Raw genomic sequence first — 24,037 nt, 5'->3', positions numbered from 1 at the left:
GCCCAAGAAAGTCCAGCAAGCGCCAGGACCGTCTCCTAAAGTTGATTCAGCTGCGGGATCGGGGCACCACCAGTACACAGAGCTTGCTCAGGAATGGCAGCAGGCAGGTGTGAGTGCATCTGCACGCACAGTGAGGCAAAGACTTTTGGAGGATGGCCTGGTGTCAAGAAGGGCAGCAAAGAAGCCATCTCTCTCCAGGAAAAACATGAGGGACAGACTGATATTCTGCAAAAGGTACAGGGATTGGACTGCTGAGGACTGGGGTAAAGTCATTTTCTCTGATTAATCCCCTTTCCGATTGTTTGGGGCATCTGGAAAAAAGCTTGTCCGGAGAAGACAAGGTGAGCGCTACCATCAGTACTGTGCCATGCCAACAGTAAAGCATCCTGAGACCATTCATGTGTGGGGTTGCTTCTCAGCCAAGGGAGTGGGCTCACTCACAATTTTGCCTAAGAACACAGCCAATAATAAAGAATGGCACAAACACACCCTCGAGAGCAACTTCTCCCAACCATCCAGGAACAGTTTGGTGACGAGCAATGCCTTTTCCAGCATGATGGAGCACCTTGCCATAAGGCAAAAGTGATAACTAAGTGGCTCGGGGAACAAAACATCGATATTTTGGGTCCATTACCAGGAAACTCCCCAGACCTTAATCCAATTCAAATCAAATTTTATTTGTCACATACACATGGTTAGCAGATATTAATGCGAGTGTAGCGAAATGCTTGTGCTTCTAGTTCCGACCATGCAGTCGGAAGTAATCCCATTGAGAACTTGTGGTCAATCCTCAAGAGGAGGGTGGACAAACAAAAACCCACAAATTCTGACAAACTCCAAGCATTGATTATGAAAGAATAGGTTGCCATCAGTTAGGATGTGGCCCAGAAGTTAATTGACAGCATGCGAATTGGGCGAATTGCAGAGGTCTTGAAAAAGAAGGGTCAACAATGCAAATATTGACTCTTTGCATCAACTTCATGTAATTGTAAATAAAAGCCTTTGACACTTATGAAATGCTTGTAATTATACTTCAGTATTCCATAGTAACATCTGACAAAAATATCTAAAGACACTGAAGCAGCAAACTTTGTGGAAATTAATATTTGTGTCATTCTCAAAACTTTTGGCCACGACTGTAAATACAAAGTGCATTCTGAAAGTATTCAGACCCCTCAACTTTTTCCACATTTTGTTATGTTACAGCCATAATCTAAAATGTATTAAATAAAACATTTCTCATCAATCTACACATAATACATCATAATGACAAAGCAAAAACAGATGTAGACATTTGCAAAAATGTTTACATAAGTATTCAGACGCTTTGCTGTGAGACTCGAAATTAAGATTAGTTGATTGGAGTCAACTTGTGGTAAATTCATTTATTGGACATGATTTGGAAAGGCACACACCTGTTCATATAAGGTCCCACAGTTGAAAGTGCATGTCAGAGCAAAAAACAATCCATGAGGTCGAAGGAATTGTTCGTAGAGCTCCAAGACAGGATTGTGTAGAGGCACAGATCTGGGGAAGCGTACAAAAACATTTCTGCAGCATTGAAGGTCCCAAGAGCAAAGTGGCCTCCATCATTCTTAAATGGAAGAAGTTTGGAACCACCAACACTCTTCCTAGAGCTGGCCGCCCGGCCAAACTGAGCAATCGAGGGAGCAGGGACTTAGTCAGTGACCAAGAACCAGACTGTCACTGACAGAGCTCGGGAGTTCCTCTGTGGAGATGGGAGAATCTTCTCGAAGGAGAACAATCTCTGCAGCACTCCACCAATCAGGCCTTTATGGTAGAGTGGCCAGAAGGAAGCCACTCCTCAGTAAAAGGCACATGACTGCCCACTTCGAGTTTGCCAAAAGGCACCTAAGGGAATCTCAGACCATGAGAAACCAGATTCTCTGGTTTGATGAAAACAAGATTTAACCTCTTTGGCCTGAATGTCAAGCGTCACGTCTGGAGGAAACCTGGCACCATCCCTACGGCGAAGCATGGTGGTGGCAGCATCATGCTGTGGGGATGTTTTTCAGTGGCAGGGACTGGGAGACTAGTCACAATTGAGGGAAAGATGAACGGAGCAAAGTACAGAGAGATCCTTGATGAAAACCGGCTCCAGAGCGCTCAGCACCTCAGACTGGGGCAAAGGTTCACCTTCCAACAGGACAAAGACCCTAAGCACACAGCCAAGACAACGCAGGAGTGGCTTCAGGACAAGTCTCTGAATGTCCTTGAGTGGCCTAGCCAGAGCCCAGACTTGAACATCTTTGGAGACCTGAAAATAGCTGTGCAGCGACGCTCCCATCCAACCTGACAGGCTTGAGAGAATCTTCAGAGAAGAATAGGAGAAATTATCTAAATACAGGTGTGCCAAGCTTGGTGCGTCATACCCAAGAAGACTTGAGGCTGTAATCGCTGCCAAAAGGTGCTTCAACAAAGTACTGAGTAAAGGGTCTGAATACTTATGTAAATGTAACATTTGCAAACATTTGGGTGTAGATTGAGAAAAAAGAAAAGAAAAAAAAAAGTAATTCATTTTAGAATAAGGCTGTAACATAACAAAATGTGGAAAAAGTCAAGGGGTCTGAATACTTTCTGAAAGCACTGTGTATTCAGAGTATAAAAAACATGAAGGAAACCTGCTCTAAGGTTAAATAAGGATTTTTAAGCCTTGAGACAATTGAGACATGGATTGTGTAATTCTCTCCTTCTCTCTTTCTTTCTCTCTCTCGGAGGACCTGAGCCCTAGGACCATACGTCAGGACTACGGGGCATAATGACTCCTTGCTGTCCCCAGTCCACCTGGCCTTGCTGCTATTCCAGTTTCAACTGTTCTGCCTGCGGTTATGGAACCCCTACCTGTCCCAGACCTGCTGTTTTCAACTCTTAATGATCGGCTATGAAAAGCTAACACATTTATTCCTGATTATTATTTGACCATGCTTGTCACTTATGAACATTTTGAACATCTTGTCCATGTTCTGTTATAATCTCCACCCGGCACAGCCAGAAGAGGACTGGCCACCCCTCATAGCCTGGTTCCTCTCTAGGTTTCTTCCTAGGTTTTGGCCTTTCTAGGGAGTTTTTCCTAGCCACCGTGCTTCTACACCTGCATTGCTTGCTGTTTGGGGTTTTAGGCTGGGTTTCTGTACAGCACTTCGAGATATTAGCTGATGTACGAAGGGCTATATAAAATAAACTTGATTTGAGTATGTGTGCCATTCAGAGGGTGAAGGGGCAAGACAACAGATTGAAGTGCCTTTGAACAGGGTATGGTAGTAGGTTCCAGGCACACAGGTTTGTGTCAAGAACTGCAACACTACTGGGTTTTTCACAGTCAACAGTTTCCTGTGTGTATCAAGAATGGTCCACCACCCAAAGGACATCCAACCAACTTGACACAACTGTGGGAAACACTGGAGTCAACATGGACCAGCATCCCTGTGACACGCTTTCAACACCTTGTAGGGCCTATGCCCTGACAAATTGAGGCTATTCTGAGGGCAAAAAAGGGGACGCCGGGGGGGGGGGGGGGGGGGGGGTGCGCAACTCAATATTAGGAAGGTGTTCTTAATGTTTGGTATATTCAGTGTATGACACCTCCAAAGATTCAGTTTCCACTCTGAAAGGTCAACACCTGAATCATGAAACATTTTGATCAATAATTTAGTCCGTTTTGATTGGACATATTCAGTCATTTCCTGGAACAATAAGAAAGAACAGGTTGATCCACCAAACAGGTTAGCGGAGGCCTTTGTGAGGAGACGTTGTGGCCCCTGAACCTGATGACTCACCGTTCGCCCGAGGGTCCGGAAGGAGGATATTCTGGGTTTGACTGTCTTATTGATCTCCTTCAAACAGTACGACAATGGGTCCCGGCCGAACTTGGGGGAGGGGGGTCCATTAGCGGGCGAGGGGGCGGGGGGCGTGGACAAGGGGGTGAGTGAGGAGGGGGAGAGCTGGGACAGGGTGAAGCACAGACACCCAGGGAGAGGGTGGCATGGAGGGAGAGAGGGAGGGGAGGACAAAAACAAAACAGATGACAAGGGAAAGAGAGAGAGAGACACCATCAACACCTTAAGCACACCACACAGAGAAGACAACACTGCAGCAGTTACCCCTGCAGAAGCCCACAGTCACCGGATCATTCACATAGCGCCACAACAGCCGCGCCACAACAGCCGCGCCACAACAGCCGCGCCACAACAGCCGCGCCACAACAGCCGCGCCACAACAGCCGCGCCACAACAGCCGCGCCACAACAGCCGCGCCACAACAGCCGCACCACAACAGCCGCACCACAGCCCCAACACCAGCAATTAAACACCAACAAAACACAAGCCACGATGAAGGGTAGAGTAGAGTGAGCCTACGTGAGGAACAAGGTTGACAGATTGGAGCGGACCAACGGGAGGTTCCATTGGTTAACCTCAATCTGGACACAGATACATAGGTAGACTGAAATATGTACAAAGGACACCCTACAGGTCTGGGCCTGGTATACGTGCTTGTAATACGGGTAACAAGAAACATGGCAGGTCTCTAAGCTGGTGGGAACTACTGAACGTTGGCATGATGGTGTAACCACATGACCAAGTGAGGGAGAATATAGTCAACTCTACAGGCTGGTTTCTCAGTCACAGATCAGCCTAGACCTACAGTAGTCTTGGACTAAAAAGCAGTTTAACTAGGAGCTGTTTGAATCAGTGTTGTGCAGTGGGGAGGGGGTAGACTTTTTACAAATGACATCCAAAGCTCTTTCTCACAGGCCAATATGAAAATTAACTCTGATCATTACTGAACCACCTCTTTGGGGAGAGCAGGAGCGATGACACAGAGCGGTGCACCACACAGACAGGACGGGAGGTAGACAGGGTGTATTAGAGGAACAGGATTGGACAGCAGTCAGCAGTGTAGCCAATCAGACATGCAGCAGGAGGAAAGTGCTGGAAGAGACTGGAGAGAGGAGAGAGGAGAGAGGAGAGAGAGAGAGAGAGAGAGAGAGAGAGAGAGAGAGAGATGCAGCAGTGGGTAGAGGCCGGCCATGATGTAGGTTAGCTAGGTGTTAGTTTGCTGTACTCTCAACATTCATGTGTAGTTTATTTTTAGTCATTTCAGACTGGCTCAGGAGGCCTGTTTAAGGGACATCCGATATATTCTAGATCTAGACGGCGTCTAGTGGTCCAACGTCATCCATGATCTCCAATGACAGTGTAGAGAGAACACAGCAAAAATGAGTTCACCTGGAACTAGTCATCCCTCCCTGTCCCAGTATCAACCCTGATTGTTGGCATTTCCCAAAGATGTCATTGTGATGGTTTGACTGCTAATGTTATAGTCTAGGCCAGTATAATAGCAGTGTGTTTGTAGCGGAAAATTCAATGTGTTTGTGCCCGTCTGTGCTGATGAAAGCACAAGCTCTGCAGAACGCTGCCTGCCAGTAGAGTTGACCTATTGGAAACCACAGTCAGTCACACGCTGCAGAAAGTCAGAGGAGGCTTATTCACAGACAGGCCAGGGACACAGCCATGCACATACCAGTTCTAGAAAGGTGTGTGTGTGTGTGTGTGTGTGTGTGTGTGTGTCAGAGAGGGGGGCCATGCAGTATGTACATGCAGAGCTCTGGGAACAGGGAAGATTGTGTGTGAGACCACAGCTTCAGGACCATAGTGACAGATGGAACGTCCCTCTGGGGACCCCCAGACGCTGTCTCCCTGATTCAGCCCCTCTGCTTCAACACTGACACATACTGCTCATGGTTGATCTACCTGCACCTTGGAGCACTGATCATTTCAAACACTAAGAAATCAACTCGGGGGACTAGTCATTCATAGGAGGGAAATAACCTGATTTGGGCATGAATTGTAGATTAGGATAATAATGTCTATTCCTAATTCAGAAAGTTACTCAGTCAGAACTGAGTCATGGGAGTGGGATGTACCAGGGGTGTAAACTAGTCATTGTGTCTGAGGAGGACTGGTGGTACTAGCAGCCTACCTTACTCTTCTTGCTGAACAGCCAGAACGGTTTGCTCCTGTTCTTGCCCAGCAGCTCCAGGGGGCCTTTGGGGGTACCGAGGGTGCCCAGGCTGCTGTCTGAGGAGGCACGGTTGATGCCCTGACTGTAGTCCTCAAAGTCCAGGTCGCCAGGACGCTCAAAGCCTGACTTGTACTGCTCTATAAGAGCTATGGAGTCCTGCAGGGACAGTAGGTTAGATTATGACAGTGAAACACAGACCAACAATACCAAAACGTTTCAAAGCATTTGTGTTTCATACCCATTTCCCTCACATTCTTTTGAACTTCATTGGACCACATGTATCCACGTACGTTACGTCTGGGTTTGTTTTGTATACATGCAGTACAGTACGGCCGACTCACATTCCTCTCATTGACATTAGTGCCCGCTTTAGTGACGCCCTCCAGACACTTCCCGATAATGGGCATCACGTGCCTCTCCGTGTCTGAGAACAAGACGTAGCCCTGCGCCAGCTTCCTCACCCGCCTCTCATCCATGTCCTGGAGTTTCTACAGGGAGAGGAGGCAAATACAGGATGTCACTCAACCAGATCTGCCATGTCTTGGTGCCTGATTATAGAATAACAACCTGCATCAAGTGCAGCTTCAAGTGTCTCCTGAAACTTGACCCCAAAAAACCATCTGGGTCAGCCGATTTAGACCCTTTCTTCTTTAAGGCTGCTGCCCCTATCTTCGCCAAGCCTGTCTCTCCTCTCTGGGGAGGTTCCCATTGCTTGGAAGGCAGCCACGTTGCATCCTTATTTAAAGGGGGAGCTGATCCTAACTGTTACAGGCATATTTTTATTTTGCCCTTTTTATCAAAAGTGTTGGAAATACTTGTCAATAATCAACTGACTGGCTTTCTTGATGTCTATAGTATTATCTCTGGTATGAAATCTGGTTTCCACTCAGGTTATGGATGTGTCACTGCAACCTTAAAGGTCCTAAATTATGTCACCATTGCCCTTGATTCTAAGCAATCTTGTGCTGCTATTTTTATTGACTTGGCCAAAGCTTTTGATACGATAGCCGGCCCACAAGAATGGAATGGTCTAAGGAGTAGTGGTGTCTGAGGGGTCTTTGGCCTGGTTTGCTAACTACCTCTCTCAAAGAGTGCAGTGTATAAAGTAAGAACATCTGCTGTCTCAGCCACTGCCTGTCACCAAGGGAGTACCCCAAGGCTCAATCCTAGGCCCCACGCTCTTCTCAATTTACATCAACAACATAGCTCATCCATTACTATGAAGATTATACAGTCATACTCAGCTGGCCCCTCCCGGGATTTTGTGTTAAATGCTCTACAACAAAGCTTTCTTAGTGTCCAACAAGCTTGTTCTGAACACCTCCAAAACAAAGGTCATGTGGTTTGGTAAGAAGAATGCCCCTCACCCCACCGGTGTGATTACTACCTCTGAGGGTTTAAAGCTTGAGGTAGTCACCTCATACAAGTACTTGGGAGTATGGCTAGACAGTACACTGTTCCTATCTCATCACATATCAAAGCTGCAGGCTAAAGTTAAATCTAGACTTGGTTTCCTCTATCGTAATCTCTTTCAGCCCAGCTGCCAAACTAACCCTGATTCAGATGACCATCCTACCCATGCTAGATTACAGAGACGTAATTTATAGATCCGCAGGTAAGGGTGCTCTCGAGCGGCTAGATGTTCTTTACCATTTGGCCATCAGATTTGCCACCAATGCTCCTTATAGGACACATCACTGCACTTTATACTCCTCTGTAAACTGGTCATCTCTGTATACCCATCGCAAGAGCCACTGGTTGACGCTTATTTATAAAATCCTCTTTGGCCTCACTCCCCACTATCTGAGATATCTACTGCAGCCCTCATCCTCCACATACAACACCCGTTCTGCCAGTCACATTCTGTTAAAGGTCCCCAAAGCACACACATCCCTGGGTCGTTCGTCTTTTCAGTTCGCTGCAACTAGAAAGAGCTGCAACAAACACTCAAACTGGACAGTTTTATCTCAATCTCTTCATTCAAAGACTCAATCATGGACATTCTTACTGACAGTTATGGCTGCTTTGCGTGATGTATTGTTGTCTCTACCTTCTTGCCCTTTGTGCTGTTGTCTGTGCCCAATAATGTTTGTACCATGTTTTGTGCTGCTACCATGTTGTGTTGTCATGTTGTATTGCTACCATCTGTTGCTGCCTTGCTATGTTGTCGTCTTAGGTCTCTCCTTATGTCGTGTTGTCTCTCGTTGTTATATATATATATATATGTTTTAATCACAGCCACCGTCCCCGCAGGAGGTCTTTTGCCTTTTGTTAGGCCGTCATTGTAAATAAGAATTTGTTCTTAACTGACTTGCCTAGTTAAATAAAGGTTAAATAAAAAAGTCAGCTGTGTTTTTAGTGTCTATTGAACCAAATGTTAGCATTTAAAATAGTTCCAGCATAAGGAAGGGAAGCTAGGCTAAGGTCAGGATGGATGGGTGAGAGGCTCTGCCGCACGTTGAAGATGAGAGGCACGTCGCTGAAGTAGAACTGGCTCTGCTCCTGGTTGTATTTCTGCAGCTGGGCTGCGTAGTCGTTCTTACACTCCTCCGCTATGTGTGTCCTCATGTTGGCCTGCTGTTTGGCCTGGACACAGGTAACAAAACAAACACACAGGTCACACACAGGTCAGTCTGGTGGCTCACATTCCACTGTTTAAAGGGGAAACAGGACAGCTGGATTGTGTTCAGTAGGGCACACCGTAGGAAAACCTTTCGCAACGGAAAATGAAAACCTGTGTTCTTTTTAATTCTGTGTTGGTGTCCTACTACCTTCTCTACGTCGGCCTTTGTGGCGTTGATGTCCTGGTCAGTTTTCTCTGCATATTGAGCAGCTTTGTCCGCTTCCCGCCACTCCCTCTCAAAACGTTTCTTACTCTAAAACACAGAGAGAGACAGAAACATATCCATGTTGATCTTAGCTAACACAATACTGTGCTCTGTGGGCATTCTTTGAATGGAATAGAATAGACTCTACTATTGTGTAGAAGAAGCGAGACCTCTGCTTCACCCAAGGGTAGTGAACACTTGCCCAATGGCCACTAGCACCTGACTTTACTGAATGGGGCTGGAACATCAGTGGTTTAAGTCAATGGTGCTGACCCATACAGCGACGAGCAATGCGCTGGAGTGCTGCTGGTTTCTGGTTCCCTACCCCTGCTTTAAAAAGGAGCTCCTCATCTCTTTTTACTGTATATTACAAATACTGGTCACCTGAGTCACCACACACACACACACACACACACACACACAACTAGAGAACAAACGTCCCTTTCACTGATGTAACAATGACCCCACTTACAGCAGACAAAAAGCAGACAATATGAGAAAGCATTCAGAAACATTTGACAACTTTCACCACTATAGACAATGGAGGACAGTGACTGGACAAAACATTGCCCTTTGACTGAACAGAAAGAATAAACAGACAAGTTGTTCCCTGACAAGCAAAGTATAGGCCTACTGTATAGAGAGGATGTATACATTAGTATTCTACCAACAACGTAGATGTTCCCTTTGGAAGAGAGGAGCTATTGGCAGACGGCCTGACATGTAAACAAACTTACACTGTCGAGCTGCTTATAGGTGCTCTCCAAACTCTGCTGGGCTTTCTTGGCCTCCGACAGATGCTGCAAACAGACGAACAGAGAGAGGACACATGAGACACCAAGAACACTAGGATGATGACATGACGGTCCCTACTTAGACAGGGCCATTGGCATTGGGTACAGAATAAACAACAGCCACCAAAAACCACTGAACAAAACAGATGGTAAACAAATAGCAGTCTGTCTGTCTGTGGGTCATGTCTACTGGGAGAGTTTATAGTGTTTGCATGTGTTCTATATTCCATTGGGGATGGGCCAAGGCATTTCTCTCCTTTCAGAGGATAACATGACAGTTACCACCCCCCTACGAGACAACCCAAGTAAGGCTACCTTCGTGCCATAACAGAGGAACCTACAAATCTCTGCTGGTCCTTCCTGTCTCCTTCATACTCTCCCTCCTTTTCCCTAGCTCCCACCCATCTTCCCTCGCCCTCACTATAATAATGTGAGTTGTGAATTCCATCCTTCCCTCTCAGTGTGGATCTCTCTCTCACCGTCTTACGCTCCATCTTGAGCTCCTGCAGGTACTTGGTGAGTTCGATGCAGATGTTCATCATCATGTTCTCAGCAATCAGCTCCCTCTGTCCTGCGTAGTCATTCATCTCATTCAGGATGTCCAGGAAGGACTGGTGGTTGGAGAACCTATGGGAGAGGAGGGGGAGTGAAGGAGGAGGGAGGGAAGAGGGAGGAAGGGAGGGAAAGGATACAGAAGAGATGAGATCTGTAATGGATTTGGGCATTGACAGGAAGTTACATACACTGTTGCTTAAATAGCTGTGTTAGCCAGGTAATGATAGGTCCATTACTTCCTTATTCCCGTTTCCCTCTCAGGGGGTATAGTAGCAGTCATTTGCATTGCTCTGCAGGTGCTGGCATAGCCTCTCCAACTACAGTACTATAGACAGGAAAGCAGTTTGAAAACACGTCATTGAAATTACGTCATGTATTGTTGGTGTATTATTTTAGTCTAGCTTTGTTTTCCTTCTCTTTGTCTGATTAGGAACTGAAAGTCATGTTGAAGATCACAGCTGGCCTGGGCAGGTACAAATAAAGCACATTTATTTTATGCACACACACACATTCATTCACACACACACACACACATTCATTCACACACACACATTCATTCACACACACACAAAAGCCCACAATAGCTCACCTGCATTCCTGTTCCTCTCTACAGCCTCGTTTAGGATTGTATTTCTTTGTTAGATTTCTGTCAATATTAGGAGAGGGGGAAGATATGGTAAGTAGTCTGGAAGATAGAATATGTCAAAAGCACAGATGCAAACTTAATTATCCTAAATGATAGGAAAACACAATGCATCAAATTAGGGTGTCTATTCAAATCTCAATAAACAAGTTCAAACCTAAGTTGGTTACAGTTCGCCTTTAATAGAAATGATTCAATTTAAAATCAATCCACACCTCTAAGAAACAATACACACAAATATTTGCTTCTTGTAGGCAAGACTGCCCCGGTCCACTGGCACAGTTGATCTTTCCTTTTTGCCGTTTTTATCTCAATATCAAATCATTTCTAGGTAACAATTAATTACCTTACTGTAAATGTTTTTAATTAAAATGGTCAAAAAGAAACAAGCAAGAATTCTGCTAAGACTGTGAGTGGTCTGTCTGGGAGTGGTCAGAGAGGAGCCTAATGGGAAGGATGTGTAACCTGAAAGCTAGCTGTTATTGGTCTTCTATTAACATCTAGGTCTAAAGAACCCACCGAGCCAAACAAGCTGAAATGTCAGGCAGCTCTTACACTAAAAGGGCATTATCATAATTGTCACAATTTCACCGTATTCTTCCAACCTCAGTGTGGAGATATATATACACTGCTCAAAAAAATAAAGGGAACACTTAAACAACACAATGTAACTCCAAGTCAATCACACTTCTGTGAAATCAAACTGTCCACTTAGGAAGCAACACTGATTGACAATACATTTCACATGCTGTTGTGCAAATGGAATAGACAACAGGTGGAAATTATAGGCAATTAGCAAGACACCCCAAATAAAGGAGTGGTTCTGCAGGTGGTGACCACAGACCACTTCTCAGTTCCTATGCTTCCTGGCTGATGTTTTGGTCACTTTTGAATGCTGGCGGTGCTTTCACTCTAGTGGTAGCATGAGACGGAGTCTACAACCCACACAAGTGGCTCAGGTAGTGCAGCTCATCCAGGATGGCACATCAATGCGAGCTGTGGCAAGAAGGTTTGCTGTGTCTGTCAGCGTAGTGTCCAGAGCATGGAGGCGCTACCAGGAGACAGGCCAGTACATCAGGAGATGTGGAGGAGGCCGTAGGAGGGCAACAACCCAGCAGCAGGACCGCTACCGCCGCCTTTGTGCAAGGAGGAGCACTGCCAGAGCCCTGCAAAATGACCTCCAGCAGGCCACAAATGTGCATGTGTCTGCTCAAACGGTCAGAAACAGACTCCATGAGGGTGGTATGAGGGCCCGACGTCCACAGGTGGGGGTTGTGCTTACAGCCCAACACCGTGCAGGACGTTTGGCATTTGCCAGAGAACACCAAGATTGGCAAATTCGCCACTGGCGCCCTGTGCTCTTCACAGGTGAAAGCAGGTTCACACTGAGCACGTGACAGACGTGACAGAGTCTGGAGACGCCGTGGAGAACGTTCTGCTGCCTGCAACATCCTCCAGCATGACCGGTTTGGCGGTGGGTCAGTCATGGTGTGGGGTGGCATTTCTTTGGGGGGCCGCACAGCCCTCCATGTGCTCGCCAGAGGTAGCCTGACTGCCATTAGGTACCGAGATGAGATCCTCAGACCCCTTGTGAGACCATATGCTGGTGCGGTTGGCCCTGGGTTCCTCCTAATGCAAGACAATGCTAGACCTCATGTGGCTGGAGTGTGTCAGCAGTTCCTGCAAGAGGAAGGCATTGATGCTATGGACTGGCCTGCCCGTTCCCCAGACCTGAATCCAATTGAGCACATCATGTCTCGCTCCATCCACCAACGCCACGTTGCACCACAGACTGTCCAGGAGTTGGCGGATGCTTTAGTCCAGGTCTGGGAGGAGATCCCTCAGGAGACCATCCGCCACCTCATCAGGAGCATGCCCAGGCGTTGTCGGGAGGTCATACAGGCACGTGGAGGCCACACACACTACTGAGCCTCATTTTGACTTGTTTTAAGGACATTACATCAAAGTTGGATCAGCCTGTAGTGTGGTTTTCCACTTTAATTTTGAGTGTGACTCCAAATCCAGACCTCCATGGGTTGATAAATTTGATTTCCATTGATAATTTGTGTGTGATTTTGTTGTCAGCACATTCAACTATGTAAAGAAAAAAGTATTTAATAAGAATATTTCATTCATTCAGATCTAGGATGTGTTATTTTAGTGTTCCCTTTATTTTTTTGAGCAGTGTATATATAGAGAGAAAAAAAAAACAGGAAATCATGTTTGACTACACTACCCCTTTAAGGGAAAGCCAATGCAAAACTAGTCAAGAAGAACATCTATGTTAAAACAGATCCACTTCTCCTATTCTTCCTTCTTTCATTAGAGCTCTCTGACCACATCCTGTCCATCATGTGCCAGTCTGCTCCCACTTCCTCTCCTCTCCACCAGAGCCCATCAGCAGATACTGACAGACACACTCGGAGTGAGAGTGAGGAAGAGAGAAAAAGGGAGGCAGTAATGCAGGCTCAAGCTTGAGAATGAGGGCAGTGTTTCTGGGACTGTCTGGGCTGGGGCAATGCCAACAGGGAGAGACAAGTTCAATTCTGCCCCAAACTAGTCATAAGACACCACATACATTTCATAAAACAGCTTTTGAGCACAAACATCAACTGCTGTGGACACACGCAGGAATGAGGCATGAGGAATGAGGCCTACCTCAGCTGCTTGGCATAGTTCTGCTCTATCTCCGTCCTCTCCTTCACAAACTTGACATACTTCTCTACCAGTTCCAGCCCGGATTGCGTGTGCTTGTCGATGATGTCATATTGGTCCTGGGGAGAAGGAACATGAAAAGAGAGAGAGAAAGAGATTATGCACGATACACACGAGATGGATGATAGCTCATCACCATTAGATAAGAATGACAGGGCACGTTTCATTGGATGAGTGACGTCATCTAAAAGAATGCTGGATATTAATCAGTCTGAGGCAACATTTAGTTTACAGACTGTTGATAGTGAATCTCAAGTCACCATATCTACCCAAATGTTATGCCTTCCAAGAATTCTCTACATATGCACAACCCTTGACCCCCGGCCTTGAGATGCTAAATCATGCTGCGTTCTGCTGCTAAAGAGAGGGGGAGAGGGAGAAAAAGTTGGAAAAGGGCGAGAGAGCGAGAGGACACAGGGAGGACAACCTTTTACCGACAGGAAATAGGAAGCGCCCCACTCTTGCACTTCCTGTGGTACGTAGACTCAGTAGAAACATCCCAAATATGAATTGCATATAACACTAAACAGCCAATTGATTGCTGCATTAATGTAAAATTGGAGGCGGCAAGTGGAAGGGAGCGAAGGTAGGGAACTTGTTTGTCGACCCTTTACAAGGCCAAAAATTGGCTGAAAGAAATCTTCATAAATTGAAAAAAAACACCAGTTTCATTTGAGGACCAAAATGTTGGCAGCGGCGCATACAGATTGTAAAATAGAAGAGATTTGATGTACCGATTCTATGGCACATGGTTTATGAACTGATACAAAAAAACAAACACTTGATTCAAAAACTTAAGAGTTTTTCAATAAAAAATGATGTATAAAATTCTTGCCACCAACAGAATGTTATGTATATGGGGCATACAACCATCTCAGCTCTGCAGATTTTGCTGCGAAGAGACAGTATCATTAGATCATTTATTCTGGTATTGCCCCTATGTAGCTTGTTTCTGGTCACAGGTTCAGGAATGGCTGAAAAATCACAACATTTACCTCAAATGAACCCTACAAATAGCACTGTTGGGAGATTTGGAAAGCCATAGTCAATCAATCAACAATATAATAGTTTCAATAAAATTATTAATCTTTAACTTACAATCTGTAGATACTATGTGATTAGGAAGGTTCAGAATCTATGTGAAACATCACAACACAATTGAAATCAAGTTGAGGGCGCATGCAATTGGCATGCTGACTGCAGGGATGTCCACCAGAGCTGTTGCCAGAGAATTTAATGTTCATTTCTCTACCATAAGCTGCCTCCAACATAATTTTAGAGAATTTGGCAGTACGAGTCTTCTAGTCTCTCTTCTCTTTAGTTCCTTTTTTGGCTGCGTGCTTTATGGCCACTTCAAGCACAGACAAGCCTGTTAGAGAGTGATGATGATGATATCAAGGAACAGCCAATCCTCCCCCCGAACACCTCCAAGCCCTCTGTAGTTACAGTATGGAGGAGGGCCGTCTATGGGAAGAGATTCCTATCATGTTGGGCCATGTTCTTGACCCATCCTACCCCTTCAAAAGGGCACACGAAAAGAGAGTGAACAAATAACACCTAAGGCCTTTAATTTGAGAAGAACACGTAACACATGAACATGTGGGCTTGTATGAGACATTGCGAGCGACTTGCTGTATGTGTGCATGTGTATAACAAGGAGGACTTTTAGAAGTCTGATCAAATGTTTTGGGGCAGGAAAATGGAGGGCCACAGCACACAGTGTGCTCTTTTTGTGTTCACCCTAAACACCACCAAGAGACAAGGAGAGAACATACCAACTGGTTGATTTTCATTCCAGTTTAACAAAGTTCTCCTGTCTTAGCGGTTAAATTGTAAATAAACCAAGCTGATTGTTGTTTCACAACCATTAGGCCTACTGGCTGGGGGGGGGGGGGGGGTCTTCCACCGCACGAACAACCTTGTTTGCCCTCTCCATGAGACAATTTTGTTTAGAAATTGGTTCCAGTTTAAAGTCTCAGTAAGCTAGGACATTCAGTTGGGCTTTTTCATTAGCATACTGTTGGCTTCATGATAGCATTTAGGACACACGGACACGGCAAAGAACAGTAATCTTCCAAAGACTGTAGGCCTAGCCATCCATGTTGGCCCTGCCTCAACCCAGCAGCCTGTGTCTTCTACCTCCACCCCCCAACTCCAGACAGATTAACTTGTAAAGGCATCACCCTAGGCATGGGAAGTCATCCTGCTCAGTGGTGGAAAAACTACACAATTTTCATACTTGAGTAATAGAAAATGACTCAAGTAAAAGTCACCCAGTGAAATACTACTTGAAAAAAAGTCTAAAAGTACTTGGTTTATCCAAAAGTATCAAAAGTAAAAAAATTCATTGCTAATTCTTTTATAAAGCAAACCAGATGGCACCATTTCTTGTTTTTTTACTTACAGATAGCCAGGGGCATGCTCCAACACTCAGACATAATTTACAAATGAAGCATGTGTTTAGTGAGTCCTCCAGATAAGAGGCTGTTCTCTTAATAAATGTGTGAATTAGTACTTTTGGGTGTCTGGGAAAATGGATGGAGTAAAAAGTATATATTTTCTTTAGGAATGGAGTGAAGTAAAAGTAGTCAAAAAAATAAAAGCACAGATACCTCCAAAAACTACTTAAGAAGTACTTCCAACTATTTTTACACCACTGATCCTGCTCCACGACCATGGAGAATGTTTCCTCCCTTAGTCACTGTCTTTCATGAACTTTATAAAAAGGGCCCGTCTGCCATGCTACATTTTTTACAGTCCTGGATTGTGGAACACACACAGAGCCTATCCTCACTCAGTCACACTAGCAGCCAGGGCTAATGCCCATACACTGATCTTGCACACTGAACACTAGGTGCCTAAAATAACTGCTGGATTAACGGCAAGGAAAGCAGGGGACAGATGCCACAGAGCAGGCAGCACAGTTGGCCATGAACGTTACTGGCCAAACACAATCACAACCAATTAGGCAGTCTGGACATTGTGGCGAGAGAAGGAATGAATGTATGTTTGCCAATAGTCTCCCTCACACATAAATACAAACATATGAAAACCTGGTTAGATCTGTGTGTAAATTGAAGTCATTCTCTCACAATCAATTTCACTAGTAGTATGGTCTAAACCTGATAGAAGGTACAGTAAACTACCAGCTAATAAAATCTGTTTGATTTTGCATGTTCTCAGAGAAAAGTAGAGGTTTGAAGAAATGTCTCTTGGGTTAAAAAGTGAAACAGATGTGGCAAATATATCCATATAAATAAATACAAGAGCATGGATAGATGAGATGTTTTGAGTTCATTAAACGAGGTCAAACCTAATTAGGTTGCTGGTGCTCCATGCAGCGCAGCACTGAGGATGGAAAGGGGACAGGAGGAAGAGAGAGAGAGGCCCAGGGGGAACATGGATAATGAGGTCAAAACCTACCGTCCCACCCTCTCTGTAACGCTCCATTTACATACTCACTATGTGGGTGGGTGTGTGTGTGTGTGTGTGTGTGTGTGTGTGTGTGTGTGTGTGTGTGTGTGTGTGTGTGTGTGTGTGTAGGAGGTCAGATCACTGGGTGGGTGGTGGAGTAGCCATAGCCTAGCTCTCAGATAAACAGCGTAGCAACATTGAGGGGCAGTGTGTTCTTGGTCTGACTTTCTAGTGAAAAGACTGCTTGTTTCTCTGTTGGTCTTGTCCATTGTGTCGCCTACCAGCTACCACTGTAACTCACTCTTGTGCACATTGGCTGGGGAATCCATGACAACCGGTGGCAGACAGAGGTTGAAATAAACTCATACTCATTAAAACCATGTGAGATCGATGAGTGAGAGCAAAGATCCATCCAGCTATCCATGTTAAAAAGTAAGCTATTGCTTGTTGTCACACGGTACTCTAGTGGACAGCAATCCTGGTCCTGGAAAGCAAGTGTACACTACAGTGTTTCCCCAGGCTATTTTAAACTCCTCAATGAAGGTATTGGTGGTCAGTAATTAGCCTAGTTGACAAACCCTCTCTCCAGGACTAGAGTTGGGTTGGTGACCTCTGGCATGTTGAAATGTTGAAAACATTGAAGGATCTGGAGTAAATGTGCCATCATGTAACTGATATCATTCAATATGTCAACTTCAAGTCAATGGTGGGTGACAATATAAGTTGCAAAAGAAAATGTATTTGGAGCAAAATTACTACAGGGTAGCAAGCAAGTGATGAGCTTGGCTCAAGTAGCCATGCCCATGCCCTTGAGACTGTGCTCCATCCATGCGCGCATTGGGCAGCAAGAGGCAAAAGTGTCCTATTTCTGGGAATCAAGTAACGCCCAACTGTGTGACAACTTGTTGCGGGCATGGCCCTCCCAAAAGTGGATCCTTCCTTAGGACAAAACTAGTCTTGGGGCAAGGAATGTCAATGAAATTCACGTGAGTTTAAAACATCAAAGTCCTAGGCCCTAGACATTCTGAATGTCTGGCAGTTTGTGCACAACAATCTGGGTCATAAGCTTTTTCTTGAGAAATTAAAACATTGACTTGAACTTGGCTAGCTAGCTAATAGCATAATGATCTGAGAGACAAGACACCAGCACAAGCTGCTTTGTTCTTCAGCGTCCCCAATGACAGCACTTTGATTTGAGTTACAAATCGTGCTACAACTTATGTACCTGCTACAATGGCTGTGTTTACACAGACAGCCCAATTCTGATCTTTTGCCCATTTATGGAAGGGTAACTCAATCCCATTATGTAACTCAAATCAAAGTGCTGTCATTGGGGACGCTGAAGAACAAAGCAGCTTGTGGGGGGGGGGACTTATATACAGATTCGGGAATGCCCACATGCAGGAACGCAACAAATTGCGTGCTGCAATCACACACTATTAAAATTATGGGCAAAAAAAACTAACTGATCTGATTGGGCAAAGGACAAATGAGTGAAAAATATCAGAATTGGACTGCCTGTGTAAACAGCATCACATTTGTATCTGTTCAGAGAGTGACATGCTGGTCCAACTCAAGGTGTCAAAAAAATAATATGGACCCATCCAATTGGCGACAGATTTTCATGTGAATATTCTAAAATCTTAGTCATTTCAGAGTTTCCTTTAGGAAAATCTGGCGCCGGACAACATAACAGGGAACATTTTTATTTACCAGACATTTGAGAAATTTAATGGACATCCTCATGCATTCAGATCCAACCTGACGCAGCATCAATAAATGAGGGATGCTGGCCAAATTAGCCACATTTACAAGTCCTTAAAAACCACCCTTAAGCAAATTACAAAAACACTATTCCTTGTTTTGATGTGTAGCATATGCAAAACTTTATAGACTAGTTTCCTAAAACAATTGTACACCTCACGGTTGACCTGTCAGAGATGAGCACTAAATGCATCAGGGCATTGCATGCAAAGGCTTCGGTGTCCATAGTATGATTTTCATATTTTAACAGCTTATTTCTCTAAATTGTTGTGCACAAATTTGTTAACATCCCTGTAAGTGAGCTTTTCTCATTTGCCAAGATAATCCATCCACCTGACAGGTGTGGCATATCAAGAAGCTGATTAAACAGCATGATCATTACGCAGGTGCACCTTGTGCTGGGGACAATATAAAGGCCACAAAATTACTACAGTGGAGTATCCAGCAACTTCGCACAACCATTGAAGAGGAGTGGGACAACATTCCACAATCAACAGCCTGACGGAGATATGTCACGCTGCATGAGGCACGCTGCCTAGTTAAATAAAGCTTCAATAAAAATGTATAATCACACCAGATACTGCCTGGTTTTCTGATACACGCCCCTACCTTTGTTTTTAAGATATGTGACCAACAGATGCATATCTGTATTCCCAGTCATGTGAAATCCATAGATTTGGGCCTAATTTATTTATTTCAATTGACTGATTTCCTTATATAAACTGTAACATGTTTGAACTTGTTGCACGTTACATTTATATATTTTTGTTCAGTATGTATGCATGCGTATGTGTACATTGTATACAAAGTATTCAGACCCCTTGACTTTTTCCACATTTTGTTGCGTTACAGCCTTATTCTAAAATTGATTACATTGATACGGAAAACAAACAATCTGCACACAATACCTCAATCACAAACAAAAACAAGTTTTTAGAAAATGTTGCTAATTTCTAAAAAAAAATATATATATTACATTTACATAAAAGTATTCAGACCATTTACTCAGTACTTTGTTGAAGCACCTTTGGCAGCGATTACAGCCTCGAGTCTTCTTGGGTATGACGCAACAAGCTTGGCACACCTGTATTTGCGGAGTTTCTCACATTCTTCTCTGCAGATCCTCAGTCAGGTTGGATGGGGAGCGTCGCTGCACAGCTATTTTCAGGTCTCTCCAGAGATGTTCGATCGGGTTCGGGCTCTGGCTGGGTCACTCAAGGGCATTCAGAGACTTGTCCTGAAGCCACTCTTGTGTTGTCTTGGCTGTGTGATTAAGGTCGTTGTCCTGTTGAAAGCTGAACCTTCACCTCAGTCTGAGGTCCTGAGCGCTCTGGAGCAGGTTTTCATCAAGGATCTCTCTGTACTTTGCTCCGGTCATCTTTCCCTCAATCCTGACTAGTCTCCCAGTCCCTGCCGCTGAAAAACATTCCCACAGCATGATGCTGCCAACACGCTTCACAGTAGGGATAGTACCAGGTTTCCTCCAGACGTGATGCTTGGTATTCAGAACAAAAAGAGTTCAATCTTGGTTTCATCAGACCAGAGAATCTTGTTTCTCATGGTCAGAGAGCCCTTTAGGTTCCTTTTGGCAAACTCCAAGCAGGCGGTCAAGTGTCTTTTACTGAGGAGTGGTTTCCTTCTGGCCACTTTACCATAAAGGCCTGATTGGTGGAGTGCTGCAGAGATGGTTGTCCTTCTGAAAGGTTACAGAGTAACTCTGGAGATCTGTGAGAGTGACCATCGGGTTCTTGGTCACCTCCCTGACCATGGCCCTTCTCCTCCGATTGCTCAGTTTGGCTGGACGGCCAGCTCTAGGAAGAGTCGTGGTGGTTCCAAACTTCTTCCATTTAAGAATGATGGAGGCCACTGTGTTCTTGGGGACCTTCAATGCTGCAGAAACGTGTTGGTACCCTTCCCCTGATCTGTGCCTTGACACAATCCTGTCTCGGAGCTCTACAGAGAATTCCTTTCGACCTCATGGCTTGGTTTTTGCTCTGACATGCACTGTCAACTGTCGGAACTTATATCATGTTCAATCAATTGAATTTACCACAGGTGGACTCCAATCAGCTTGTAGAAACATCTCAAGGATGATCAATGGAAACAGGATGCACCTGAGCTCAATTTCGAGTCTCGTAGCAAAGGGTCTGAATACTTATGTAAATAAGGTATTTCTGCTTTATATTTTTTATATATTTGCACCATTTTTTTTTCTTTTCGATTTGTCATTATGGGGTAGTGTGTGTAGATTGATGAGGAGAAATTAATTTAATCCATTGTAGAATAAGGCTGAAATGTAACTTAATGTGAAAAAAGGGAAGGGATCTGAATACTTTTCGAATGCACAGTATCTGCTTCCATTAATTTCTTTCAACTGGACCTTCAGATGAGTCTTGTGAGGCCCGTGGGCATCCTAGAGCAAAACAACCCACATGTACATGTTCTTGAGTCTAACCTTTCCACAGAGGGGTCATATTATTGTAGCCCAGACTGTTTGGATGCTACAGACAGAAGTTGGCAGATCGCCTGTACCAACTTCAGACGTGTCCCATGGAGTAATCTTTCCATAGAGGAGTCATAATAGTTTGAAGGCCAAACCGTTTGGACGCTACATACGATTTTGTGAGAAGAAAGATTTTCGGGATGTCTCATGGTCTGACAAACCCTACTCTAGTTCTGCCGCCTTTTACCACAGCTGCGGAACTGCGACATCAGCGGATGCGGTGGATTGAGATGCATCCAATGCAACAAAAAAAGCTGACCTCTTGCTTGAATTGACAGATGTATTATTATGCTAATTAGAGTTCCGCAGGGCGCGAACATCGACTCTAGGGGTTTCTAAAGCAAACTTAAAGCAGACTCAGAGCTGCCAACTCTCACGTATTGGCCCTTACCATGTAGGTCCATTGCTTGGTCAAGAGTTGTTGATATCTGAGAGAGTTTTGCATAATACATCCCATGCCTCAACTGGATTTGCCTGAGCTTTATTTATCACAGCCACTGATCGCTCTATACGAACAACATCTTGAAAATGTTTGAGGTGAGAGGATTGTAGGGGTAATCCAAGCACTAAGGATAACATTTTTTGCTGATGTCAACCCCACATAAATGATTCATTTTCTGAACCAGTTGCAGTACAAATGCAGAGTCCTCATTCAACAAAAACAAAGGTGGATCTTTGTTCACAGGGGAACCCAAAACTGTAGTAAGGCAATTTAAAACATGTGACCAGAACTGGGACACCACAGGACATTCCCAAAACATGAGCATTAGTGTTCCAACAGCATTCATGCGGCATCTATCACATATTAGGAGTAGGAATCAGCTTCATAGAATTCAGCCTTTTGACAGCATATAATAAAGTCGATTTCATCCACACTTGCATTAGTCCCTTCGTTTGGTGACGAATAATTTTGTCAAACAGATTGTGAACCGAAAACTGTATGTTTGATTCTAGAGGGAGGGCAATGAATAGAACAATTGTTTGGTTAGGGTGTAGGGTCAGATTTATGACATCTTGTCTTCAAGAGATTTTATTATCAATTTACTTCAGTATGATCTGTGGAACAATTCTCATTCTCAACAATGGGCTAAAATATAGGGTAATTACTGTGCTTGTCAACACTGCCCGCACATTTTATTATTCCACTTCTTCCCAATTTTGCCAGTGTAATCACATATTTGAAGTCTGATATGGCTACTTGTGTCTTTGAAAATGAATGATGAGGCTATGTATTATTGCAGCTATTCATGGACAGTTTTGAATAAATTATACAAATAAGCATTGATATTCAATGCTCCAGGAATAAAATATTTTAGTATTGTGCACAAGCTAGGCAGAGATGGTAGGGGGACTATGTAGAGTAAGATGACAGCAAGGATCTTCAACTATATAGTAAGCATAAGTCGTAAGTATCATTGCACGAGCCTTGGCTTGCACGAGCCGGAACGGCTCATAGGGCAGGAGCCCATCTCCTGTTTCTGTTGCGTGAGGCAGCTTGATGTAAAGTACACCCCCTGGATAGGACGCTAGTCTATCGCAGGGCCTTACCCCCAATCTATATCCTTAGTAGGCATAAACCACCTGAATATTGATATTCATTCGATTTTTCATCAAGTTTGGGTGATTTTAAGACATTTTTCAAACACCCAGCACTTGGGAAACATAGATCAGGTGTGGCCAACTCTCCTGTAAAGCAAGTAGGATTTTCTTCCAGACCCATTTAGAAAAAAAAAAAAAAAAAGTGTTACCCACTTCCATTAACCATTAACATTAAAAATTCCTGTGCTGAGCATACAACTTTCCACATGAGAACAGGGATCAATCCCTGCTTACAGCCTTCCCACTGTTTCTAGCATTTGCCTGTGTCCCGATCTCATTTCACTACTGTCTGAATAAAGTGTCAAACCACAAACAAACAAAAAAAAAAAACTTTATCCCCAAAAAATCTCAAAGTAACAAAGTCATCAAATTGTGAGCGTTCATTTAATGTTCAAAGCATCCTAAATACACCTAACCTGTGGTTTACATTTTTCCCCACCCCGGTCATAGGCCTACGCCATGTCCAAATACATAGAATTGCAGAACATTTGTTTTAAAACAGTAACAAAATAATTCTAAATAATTCTCAGCATTGTTTGACTACCTCCATCAAACCCCGTCTCGTGTTATGCTCATAGTCATAGAAGAACCTACATGAAACGTTACATTAAAAGTGGCAAAAACAATACTTTGCAAAACTTCACGAGAGCTAAAGCCCTTGGCAGATCCCAGACAGCTCGCAAACTCACCCAGAGATCCGTGCCCCAGTCCATGTTTAACGTCTTCTTATCAGCGGATCCCTGAATACAAAGAACTTCTTCAAAGTTATCCCAATTTGGAGGACGCCTCAATCCTGAAAAATGATTTCCGAGGACGCTCAAATACCCCTTCTGGTATCCTTTCCGTTTCTAAACAGTGAGAATCATTTCTCCCTATAATTTAGCTAGTTATCGCTAACTAGTCTAGTTAATCTAAACAATATTCGTTGCAAAGGAAAGAAGAATAAACTAGCTTTCATATCCGCGTCACTCCCAAATCCTAATTCTTAAAGGGACAGTTCCCTAATGTATTTGCCTTCAATAAAATGTTCACTGGCGACAGACTGGCAGTGGCATGTCATAAGCAGTGACGCTTGTTTATTTACTTTTAAAAACAGTTTTGAAAATAGTTTTTCTTCAATAAAATGTTCACTGGCGACAGACTGGCAGTGGCATGTCATAAGCAGTGACGCTTGTTTATT

The 24,037-nt window shown here is 44.2% G+C and overlaps 1 protein-coding gene across 5 annotated transcripts in view; it reads right to left on the bottom strand.

The window, feature by feature from the left end:
* LOC120037191 (cdc42-interacting protein 4 homolog) overlaps positions 1–23,828 on the bottom strand; it is a 29,748-nt gene extending 5,920 nt beyond the window's left edge. For 2 of the 5 annotated variants that reach the window (XM_038983370.1, XM_038983377.1), the window contains exons 1-10: positions 23,547–23,828; positions 13,521–13,636; positions 10,809–10,865; positions 10,144–10,291; positions 9,608–9,670; positions 8,814–8,918; positions 8,500–8,628; positions 6,384–6,530; positions 6,001–6,198; positions 3,798–3,962 (exon numbers count right to left, since the gene is read on the bottom strand). In XM_038983370.1, coding sequence (XP_038839298.1) covers positions 3,798–3,962; positions 6,001–6,198; positions 6,384–6,530; positions 8,500–8,628; positions 8,814–8,918; positions 9,608–9,670; positions 10,144–10,291; positions 10,809–10,865; positions 13,521–13,636; positions 23,547–23,570 — 1,152 coding nt within the window. In that variant the 5' untranslated portion in view covers positions 23,571–23,828. The remainder of the gene's footprint in view (positions 1–3,797; positions 3,963–6,000; positions 6,199–6,383; positions 6,531–8,499; positions 8,629–8,813; positions 8,919–9,607; positions 9,671–10,143; positions 10,292–10,808; positions 10,866–13,520; positions 13,637–23,546) is intronic. The other 3 variants (XM_038983390.1, XM_038983397.1, XM_038983384.1) reach the window with 2 other exon arrangements.
* Positions 23,829–24,037: the final 209 nt, after the last annotated feature.

This window comes from Salvelinus namaycush, chromosome 3, assembly GCF_016432855.1.
Source record: "Salvelinus namaycush isolate Seneca chromosome 3, SaNama_1.0, whole genome shotgun sequence".
NCBI lineage: Eukaryota > Metazoa > Chordata > Actinopteri > Salmoniformes > Salmonidae > Salvelinus > Salvelinus namaycush.
The sequence above is the reverse complement of the archived record's forward strand: the minus strand, read 5'-3'. Positions and strand labels throughout refer to the sequence as shown.